Source organism: Camarhynchus parvulus, chromosome 2 (assembly GCF_901933205.1).
Source record: "Camarhynchus parvulus chromosome 2, STF_HiC, whole genome shotgun sequence".
In the NCBI taxonomy this organism is placed as follows: Eukaryota; Metazoa; Chordata; class Aves; order Passeriformes; family Thraupidae; genus Camarhynchus; species Camarhynchus parvulus.
In genome coordinates, this window is record NC_044572.1 from 108,152,491 (window position 1) to 108,163,003 (window position 10,513).

The 10,513-nt window shown below is 38.8% G+C and overlaps 1 protein-coding gene across 1 annotated transcript; it reads left to right on the forward strand.

Moving 5' to 3' along the window:
• Positions 1-1,263: 1,263 nt before the first annotated feature.
• LOC115915486 (transthyretin) lies at positions 1,264-9,237 on the forward strand. Its single transcript, XM_030968941.1, has 4 exons — positions 1,264-1,443; positions 2,216-2,355; positions 6,919-7,054; positions 8,955-9,237. The coding sequence occupies exons 1-4, from the start codon at positions 1,375-1,377 to the stop codon at positions 9,060-9,062; spliced, it is 453 nt and encodes a 150-aa protein (XP_030824801.1). The 5' UTR covers positions 1,264-1,374; the 3' UTR covers positions 9,063-9,237.
• Positions 9,238-10,513: the final 1,276 nt, after the last annotated feature.

Here is a 10,513-nt window from a genome sequence, read left to right on the forward strand (position 1 = left end):
CTACGTATCAGCCTGCTTTGCTGTAAGGACAAAGGGCACTTTGATCCCAGTGCAGGAGATTACTGTATTATAGATTTTTTTCTCAAAAATCAACTTTGCCTAGGGAGAAAAACTGCCTAAAGCAGCCCGAAGGCATGAAAGTCTCTGGAGAATACCAGCCGTGATTTCTCTCTAAGACTTCCATCACAATCCTAGTCAAGAAAACTGCTTTTTGTTAGAATACTGTGAAATCAGTAAAAAATGAGTGCCAGCTCCTGAAAAGTGTAGATTCAGGGTTGTTTAGGATATGGAGAAAAGGAACTGCTAAACAGGGCAGTTTCTTTGTCTCTCAACTAGCACAAGGTACAGTATGGACAGTTTATGTGATGCACCTGAACAAAATTAGCTATACCATGCCAACTCCCCCAGATGACTTGTCCCAGCTTAGGGTGGGGCTGACTGCACCCCTGAAAAACCTCTGAAATGCACATTTGTACACATACAAATGTAGAAATGTACAAACATACATGTAACAATAACATTCCCAGCAAAATAAAGGTTTGGCAACTGGAACCTTAGCCAGATGTTAGCAAAAGCTACCAGTCTTTGCTGGCTGCCTTGGCTCCTTTTGGGGTACATGGTGCTGGAGAGGACTCATTTCATTTTCCTGAGACATTTAGCTTCCCAGGGGGACAGCTCTCTACAAGTCTTTCCTCAGTGACTAAGAGACCTCAATGTCTACCTGAAGGTTGGGCAAGATGAATAATTAGAAGCTTGTTGTGGGTGACAGATTGTGTCAGATACCATTTAAGTTGTGTCTCAAAACAGAGACATTGCTCCTTTCCAACAAGCAGGGAGACTGATTGGAAATCCAGCACTGCTTGAGCCAGGCAATGAACAAACTCCATCACCCATGTACTGAGTCTGCATCCCTATGTGGGATCTGATCCTCAGAAAGAACTGGGTATACTGAGAAGAAATATGGGGCAGGTGCAGAGAAAGCATTGAGGCATTATCATGCCCAACCTGAAGGCAAGATAAAGAAATTCTCCTAGAACTAGTTGGATTTCTGGGCAAACAAAGGTCATTTGTGTTATTTTGTGGAGGGCTTTCTATGAGTGTAATCTCCCCAGGCAAGGGTCATGTTTGTGTCCGTTACTTATTTTCTTTTCTCTAGTGATCCTGCAGTCCTTCCATTGACTTCAATGGCAGTGCCATGAAGCAATGGACTGACTCTAGGATTGGGCTATTTACTAAGCAAATAATCGGAATCAGCAGTTTTGGAGTCATATGGGCACCCAATAAGCAGCCTGTTTTGTTGTTGGATTGGCTATAAAATCCCAAATCCCCTCAGCTCCTGGCTGCTGGCACCAAGGCTCACTAACAGCAAGCAGAATGGCCTTTCAGTCTGTGCTCTTTGTTTTCTTAGCTGGACTGGTATTTTTCTCTGAAGCTGCACCACTGGTGAGTTTCTTTGTTTTCAAACTCAATCATTACAAGAATGATAATCTAGATTTTCTAGATGACTAGCATCCTCCTCATCCATGAAATTCTGTAACCATTGGGCTTTGTCAGAATGCTATTTCTGGGTTTTTTTTATAGTATTCTTCAGAATACTTAAAACTTTTTTCTTTTCTTGTAATTTACCCACCTCTTTTAAGGTATTATGGAAGGGTCAGGGATCTAGGTGGTGTGACCTTTTATTTTGCTTTGTTTCTATCTGTTCATGACTCACATCCCGTATCCTCAATAAAGAGGCAGCTTAACCAAACAAGTGCTTCTCTAAAGCACTAAAAACTATTTTTGAAGTATGACTAAGGATTCCTTATAATGTAATGAAGTCTAGGAGAGGGATATTCTTTCAGCCTTAGGATGTCATATGTATTTCTTTGTTGGTTTCCCTAGATAACATACTTTGCACTTAAAAGAATTTGCTGTTTTCATATTTGTGATCATATTATAAAGGTATGACATTATACCATTTTCATAGAGCCATTTAGAGCAACTCTAAATATTGATCAAGCAATCCGTGTGTGTGTAATAAAGTATCAGTATAAAGCTCTAAGATATCCTGCTTAAGAAATAGATGTTTGGAAATTCACTTTGAATAGCATTGGCAGAGAACTTGCTTTTAAGTGAATGGTAATTCTGCAATTAGAATCTATCTTTTCTTTGGGAGAAGGTTTTTGCAGGCTTGGTGAACAGTTCCTATAGAACTTCTCCTCCTTTCCCTAAGGTCTCCCATGGCTCTGTTGACTCCAAATGCCCTCTTATGGTGAAAGTGCTGGATGCAGTCAGAGGAAGCCCTGCATCTGATGTAAATGTTAAAGTTTTTAAACAGGCTGAAGATGGAAGCTGGCAGGACTTTGCTGTTGGGTAAGTTGTGTGGTCTTCTGGAGTCATTTTCAAGTTGTCTTGGGCAAGCAATTGAGGAGTTAAAGGAATGGAGCTCGGATCAAAACAGAAATATGTTTTCTGACACACTATCAGTGTTCTGACACACTATGCCACACTATCAGTGTTCACAGCACATGAATTCTGATCTCAAATCTGTTAGATTTAAGTGGAGCTTATCCGTGACTGAAATGTTAATTGCAAAAATATGTTCAGATGCTCATCTTATCTTTGTAAGGGACTAGTTTTGATACTTTATTTTTCTCCTAGCTTCAGTATTATCTTTCCTTTCTATAGAAAGAAAAAGAAAAAAGCCTATTTACCAGCATTTTGTAGGTAATCCAGACTAACCTATCTTCATATGCAATGGATATAGAGCTTTATTTGCAGCACTCACATACAAAATCCTCTCTGTAAGCTTTGTCTGCACACATGTAAATAATAATTGCATTATTCATCTTCTGCTGTGTATCAAATGTGCTGGTGGGAAGAAACTCCTTGACCAGAAAGTTTAAGAGTATTATTGTAACACAACACAGAAGCAAAATTTCAGCAGTTTGAGGCCATTTCTCTAGCTCTGAATGTGTTTTTCTAGAATGACAGACTAATACCGACAGATACCTAGCATCCTTACAAATACCTTGGGACATCACAGAGGGTCAGACAATAATACCTTCAGTCTGTGACAGTGGTATGAGTAACTGAAGAACAGTTTACTAAAATTCAAGTAGCTGAGGTATTTAGACATTTAACTTTCACTGCAAAAATTTGTTGAATCAGATTTTTAAATAACTCAAGAGAAGTCTCCAGTAGCAGCAGCAGAATAGTCAAGCACAGAATGATAAGCACAAGAATGGACAGGAGTTAACTGTACATTTAACTGTCTTTTATTAGGATTTTTTATAGCTTGATTTAGACATAAACAGCAGGGAAAAACAACAAACCCCAGAGAAGAAGACTATAAGGAGAAATAACTTTTTCTCCATCTGAATGATTTCTTTTTATATAATGAAAACCAAAAAATGCTTTTCCCCATTGAAAAGTAGCAAAAAAATTTACAAGACCGAAAAAAAACAAATTCCACTCCCAAGTGCTGAGTGTTAACCTAGGAATAAATTACTCCTAAAATGGATTTATATACTTTAATGAACAGCAAAGCTCCTTGAGAAGTGTCACATTTTTTTTCAAGGAAAGCAGAGACAAGGATAACATCTTATCCCTACGAGCATTCCTTTCATTATTAGAAAACCAAATTATTTAAAATGTTTCATCAAGTACTGTTTAACAGCTAATACAAAATACAGTTTACAGAAGAACAAGAGAAATGTAATGGCATTATTAAATGTCCTCACCTCTGGGGCATAATAGTGTTTTCTTGTTCAGTTTGCAACCCTGCTCCCAACAAGCCCATGGAGACAAATCCTGTAGTTCTTAGGCAACTTCTGCTGACACTTTAGGTTAGTACACTCAAGAAAATTTAATCACATCTTCTTAAACATAAATTGAGAAGATTAACCCTAGGCAAGTGAGAATCATTTTGCTGGGTGATGGCAGTGAAGGAACATTAAATCACAGCTTTTATTGCAGGTAAAGATTTTGACATTTTTCCTGACTTGCATCACAACCAAGGCTACTTTCAGTGATACCATTGACTTTAGGTGATGACGGTTGTTCGAACCAAGTTTTCATGTGCAATTACAGTTTTATTCTTTTGGGGAAGCCAGAATTTCCCTGTGTTAAAACTCCTGAAAATGTGAATGAATCCAGGAACACAACCTGTAAATACTCCTGTCAGGTGAATAACATTTTGAAGTTACAGTACCTAGCAGATACATATGGGAAAGTTACATTTTGTACAAATGTCTGTTGTAGTTATGTTTCTACCATTTTGTTTCCTTATGTTTCCTTTACAAGCACACTTCATGGAATTAAGCAAATGTATTTAGGAACTGTTGAATTTGAGTAATGGTGTTTTAGGGGCAGTGGGGAAGTTAGAATAGTAGGAGCTGACTTTATTAAGAGGCTTATTTCAAAATTACTCTAGCTAAAGTATGCAAGAAGAGATAACTTGAGCTAAGACATACTGGGGAAGGGTTTAGGGCGCAGAACACATGATTTGGATTCTATACGAGCTCCTCCCATGACTAGCTTTGATCTTCTCACTCCTCACAAGTTTTTTGAAATCTAGGTCTTATCATGTGGTTCAGGAGTTGCAGTCAGTGAACACAGTTTTCCATGTGACCTGGGTTACAAGTCATGAAAGAAAAGACTTCTGTGTATTTTGAAGTGGTTCCCCAACCCTCCTTGTTTTCATTTTTTTAAGCTCCAGAATAAGAGCCAATGTTCCTGAGATATTTCCTCATCAGTCTGCACCTGAGAGCACAGTTATCTCAGTGCAGTATGTCCTAAGAGTTCATATTCATCATTGTACAGGCAGTGTAGATTTAACCTGGCCACAATATACAACTGAGGTCCAGACAGTCAAAAAGAGGATGAGGACTGCAGTATGGGATGGCACTGTAGTAACTTTACTGGCAAAGCACAGCTTTTTAATTTAGCTATCCATCTTACAGCAGAGGCTGGCAGTCCACATCCTGTTAAGAATAAGGAACCATATTATATTTAGTCCCCCACTCAGACAGAAATACAAGTGCTGTTCAGAAGCAATCACAGCATTTTGCTACCAGGGCTGAATGCTGAACATCCTCTGCCTTGTGCTCATCCCCTCCAGGCTCTGAATCACACACTGTCCTGTTGGCTGTCAGTGCAGCAGTAATGCTGAAGGGTTTCCTTGTGAGACCAGTCGCATTGAGTGGCTACCACTTAACAATTAAAATAAAGAAAGTGCCATTAACTTCTGGTAGCAGACATCCATTTTCAAGTGAGCTCTTGTTTCCAGTTTCCCAGCTGTTCTGGATGGTTAACATGTGACACTCTGGAGCACTACCCCTTAGGGAAAGCACCATTCCAGCTCCGTCCAGACTTTTCTCAAACTAAAACTAATTTGTTTTTCTGAACAAAGATTTTGAGGCAGACACCATTTTTCCTTTTAATTGCTTATCTAGACTATCAAGATTATAGGCAGAAGTACATGAATTGCTAACTTCTGCAGGATCTCAATAATTCTGTTTCACAGCTTCAAGCGCAGTCACAAATGAATTCTTTCTTTTTTTATTAAAGCAATATAGATCAAACCAGGAATTACTAATTAAACTAAAAGAAAACAGATGCATACACTTTACAAACTGACTGTGATACTTGTTTCAAATAGCACTTTGATTCTCTGCAGATTTGGTCTGCCCTGGATTCACTTGATTACACTTCTATTGGACCAGTGAGATTTTGTCAGTCTTGACAAATAAGAAAAATTAAAATTAGTATGGGATTTTAAATCCTGCTACCTCTTAATTTAAGCAAAAGCTCTGTCATTCAGTCTTTTTTTATTTACCACCATTAACCAAAGATTACAAATAAGGTGAAGGAGGAGAAAGAGACTGGGGAAGAAAAGCCCAATAACACTGATCCTGTCTCAGATAAGCAGCATGTTACTGCTTTCTCCACTTCCTCTCATCCTCCTCAAGTTTGTTTTCTGCCTAGACAGTTACTCTGTGCCATAAGACAGGAAAGTTCCACTGGTTCTTCCAGTCAAGGCTTTCTTCATTTTTCTTTCAACTAAATCGTGTGGTGATGAAGTGCTATAAATATCAAATAAATATTTTCAGCCGAAAAAGACCCAAACAAAAACAAACAAACACAAAAGGTTAAAAAATCAGAAACTAAGTAAAAGGAGAGAAAAGAGATAAATGGTGTTTAGGAGCTAAGTATGTAAATATTTAAACAGCAGTCATACAAAGCTTGAAAAGCCTCCTTTTCAAACAAATAGGGTGCAGTGCCAGCTATACTTCCTTCCTGCTACTGGAGTTTCTCCATCCACAGTTTTTTGTTCTGAGCTGAGCACATAAGCTTTGAGCTGGGAGTTCCTATTGCTCATTTATATGGTACCCAGTGGAAGAGGCCCCCGGTCTTTGACCAAGGCATTGTAATTCAAATTATTAAAATCTTATGATGCTAAATTGCATTTTCAAGACATTGCCACTAAGGGTCACATAAAATCACATCATTGTATAGGAATAAACTCCAGAGCGTCCGTGCTTATAACTGGAAAACAAAATAATTGTCCAATAAAATTTCTCTTCTCTGCTTAGTTTTATTTCGAGATTTGGCATCTTGCCTCTCATCATGACATTCCTTCTCCTAAGACAGTAACCTTTGGTTCTAGAGGACATTGGGTAAAAGTTAGACATGATACTAAAAAAGGGACCAGCCAGCTTTGATTTGTGATGTATATGGGTGAGTTGGTAGCAAGGACAGACTGTGCAATGTATGGAAACATACACTACGTAGAGGGAAGGAATTATTTCAGATGATTAGGCTGCTCAATGTAGAATTTGGCACCTCTTGCTGTTTAATATTCCACACTGCCTGTTTCTGTTTAGCATCTAAATGATAGTATAACATATTTATATAGATCTTTAATCATTACAGGAAAACCACAGAGTACGGGGAGATTCATGATCTCACGACAGAAGAACAGTTTGTAGAGGGAAAGTACATGGTGAAGTTTGAAACCAGCTCCTACTGGAAGGCACTCGGGCTTTCTGCATTCCATGAATACGCTGATGTGAGTAGTGGCAAATATCCTTGATAACCAGTACACACTGATAACCAGTACACACTGCCTGTGTAGAGTGGCATCAGCTGGAAAGAGCAAACACAGCCCTCTAATACTGAAGGAGCAGCAACACTCAGTGAAGTAGTTCACTGCCACACAGCACTGGGCAAATAAAGGCAGTAAATATCCAGCTAAGCCACAGGAAGGAGCCAACCTCCCTGCAAATGCTGACACAGCTCTTCCAAAGTGTAGCTGTGCCCATTCACCCACTCGTACCAGTGGGGAATCTTGCTTGAAAAGAGCTGCATTATTCAATACTAGACAGTGTTTACAAAAACAAACAAGGGAAAAAGAAAAAAAGGAACGAAAAGAAAAAGAGACTGCTTTTACTGATGCTGAAGGAATGGAGAAATTTGGAAACCCTAATTTTACAGGAAATAAGCTGTGCTTAAATCAGAGGTATTTCTCCCGTATCAGTCACATGAAAATCCCTGAATTCTAATATGGCATGTAATTACAGAAAAAAAAAACCTATTCTTTCTGATGTGCATTTTTAAAATGATGTTCAGTACCAAAATACACAACAAAGAAAAAAAAAGAAAAAAAGGTATAAAAAAAGTAAATAAATAACCATAGCGGGAAAGGAAAATTGACTATTTTGTTGATACTCAAATTTCACAAGCAGGCCAACAATGTGATAATGTCCTATCTCTCCCTTTGTTTTCAGTGCTACACTGATTTATTGTGTACTCTATTCTACTACATTTACTTAGCACATCCAAAATCTGTTTAAATTCTTCAGGCTTAATCTGTCATTAAAGTTAAGTTTCCCCAATTTAATTAGTCTGGAACAGCTACTGGTGGTGTAGAACATTTCAAACCACAAGTTCGTGGAGCTGTAGTGGAAGACTAAAACAAATTACTGAGTCCCAGGTCCACAAAGTCTGATGTGCCATTTGGGTGATTTAGGTCAAAAAAAGAAACCTCAAAAGCATTCCCTAACCATTTGGATGTCTGAAAGTTGTAAGAGATACGCCTCAGAAGGTGCTTAAAAGTGCCTGACTGAGACTGTTCCAGCTAGGCTGAGGAAGCTTTTCCTTGACATAATAGCCTACAGGCCAACAAGCTACCTGGGAAGTGGGAAGAGTTCAGGGAATGACTGTGTACAGGGTAACTGAAGCCTACAGTCCTCATGTCCCAGCAGCTTAGAATTTGGTCATAGGAGAGAACTCTCTAGTCCGCTTATAGAAAGTGTCTCATGATTTAGAAAATAGATCAAATAACAGGCTAAAGAAAGCTGGAATTTAACCCAGGTGACAATACTTTCCTGGGAATTGTGTGTCCCAAGTCCCATTGGACTAATTTGAAGGGCAGCAGATTTGAATTGTCTTAGGGCAAGGGTCTCTCCTTGTTCTGGCACATCTAGTCACTCGGTTCTTAATGCAAAAACTGACCCATCACCAAAAGTCTTGAAAACAGAAGCGGGCACTGAAGTACAGAAAATGGCTTTGGGCTCCAGCTTCCTGCCTTGTTTGGCCACGTCACACAGGGGTTGTATTTAAATTCCCTGGGTGGAATTTCACCCCTGTCTTTCTTACTGGTCATTTGAGATACCTCCCCCTTACCCTCCTGTGCCACATCACAAAGCAGTTTGCCTGGCTCAGGTGTGGGTATTTCCATCCAGCTTTGCCGCAGCTGAGGCTCTCTGTAGACCTCAGCCCAAATCCCACAAATATCTCAGTCATTGGCAATCACAAAGTAATGGGAAGCATTACCCTTCAGAAGGGTAAAAGCATTGAACAGAACCAGCAAAGTGCTCTGCAGATGAAGTGGGGTGTGCTGCTTACTTGTTAAAAAGGTGCTTTGGCTGTATGTTGCTCATCATGACCACGAGTTTTCCCTTTTCCAGGTGGTGTTCACTGCTAATGACTCCGGCCACCGCCACTACACCATCGCTGCTCTCCTCAGCCCTTTCTCCTACTCAACCACTGCTGTTGTTACTGACCCCCAGGAGTAAACATGTACTGTCTTTTCACGCTTTCCTCCACTAGAACTATCATAGGCTTTTAGGAGGAAGGTTTTTCCTATTGCTAATGCGTAACTTTTTGCTACATTAGTTGTTTGGGTTTTTTTTCATTTTGTGACCTGGCAAACTTCAGACAAGTCAATAAAATATTACTTCTTTAAAACAATTTTGTCTCAATTAGTGGAATTTTATTGTTTTAAAGTATTATGATTTGCATTAAAGCGCAAAGGACATCTGAAAAACACACATGGGATGACATTTGATTTAGTTTTGTTATCTTCTTCCACTGCCTTAAAGAAGTCTCACCAAATACATTGGCTCAAAACAGGAAATCTATATGGTTGTTGCCTTAAAAAATTACCAAATAAATGTACTCAAAATAAGAAAGTCATCTGTGCTACTCCAAGTTTACACACAGAAAATATGGTCCCACTATCAACCAGGTCAAAGGGTGAATAGGTGAAATTCTGAATACCTAGCAGCAGAACAAACAATACAGAAACCATTGAAATAAGTATGACCAGAGAGCCGAAAGAGTTAAAATCTGTGTACCTGTACTTAAAACTTCAGGTAAACCTCAACACATTGATGTCTCAAGAGGAAAGTTGGCTGCTCAATCAACCTAGGAAGTACTGAAGTAATTTCAATTAGCATTTTTTTAATATCTTTGATATTAAAGCAATTATTTTACATAACACATCTGGCTACCCTATATAGGTGCATTCCAGTTAAATCCCTAATAAGTCAAATCTGTAGCCATCATCTTAATAATCTCTTCATATTTTTAGAAATAGGAAAAGGTAAGCTATAGTGTGACTGTGATTCAAATAAAGTTGCTGATAAACTGACTAAAGACTTTGAGGGCCTTAGCAGCAATTTCTGTATTGTATATAAAATATCCTGAAGTAGAGGAATTGGTTCTAACTGGATTACATAAACTACTGAGAAAGAAACTGAAATCATGACAGCCAGAAACCTGCAGCACTCATTTGCCACTGACCTTGGAGTTTATACCCAGAGCCTGATGGGATGACGGCATGGCAAGTGAATTCACAAGTTACAAAAGCTTGCCTTTAACATTTCACTGGTTACCTTTTCATGGATTTCTAGATGCTAGCATAGTTACACAACTCTTTTAAGCCATGCAAGCAGTTTCAAAACAGCACCCATCATAAAGTATGGAGATTTCATGGGATCCTGATATTTCTGGAGCTTGAAAACTGGTAGGTTTCATTTGAAGTGTCATGCTAAGCCCTCAAAATAGGACTTAAATTTGCTCATATAGATATACTCAGAGAAGAAAAAAAAAAGAGAAAAAAACTACTCTGCTTGTAGTCATCCATCTGATGAGAGGAGAAACCTAGTAAAAGAGCGCATGTACATATGTCTGAGCAAAGATCAGAAAGATAAAGTTGAATTTCAAGAAGCCACATTTCCCTCAA

Excerpts from the sequence above, each read along its gene's own strand:
- LOC115915486 (XM_030968941.1), top strand. The coding sequence starts at position 1,375 with ATGGCCTTTCAGTCTGTGCTCTTTGTTTTCTTAGCTGGACTGGTATTT. Across the intron at positions 1,444-2,215 it reads TCTCTGAAGCTGCACCACTG|GTCTCCCATGGCTCTGTTGA; the intron begins GTGAGTTTCTTT and ends CCTTTCCCTAAG. Across the intron at positions 7,055-8,954 it reads CATTCCATGAATACGCTGAT|GTGGTGTTCACTGCTAATGA; the intron begins GTGAGTAGTGGC and ends TCCCTTTTCCAG.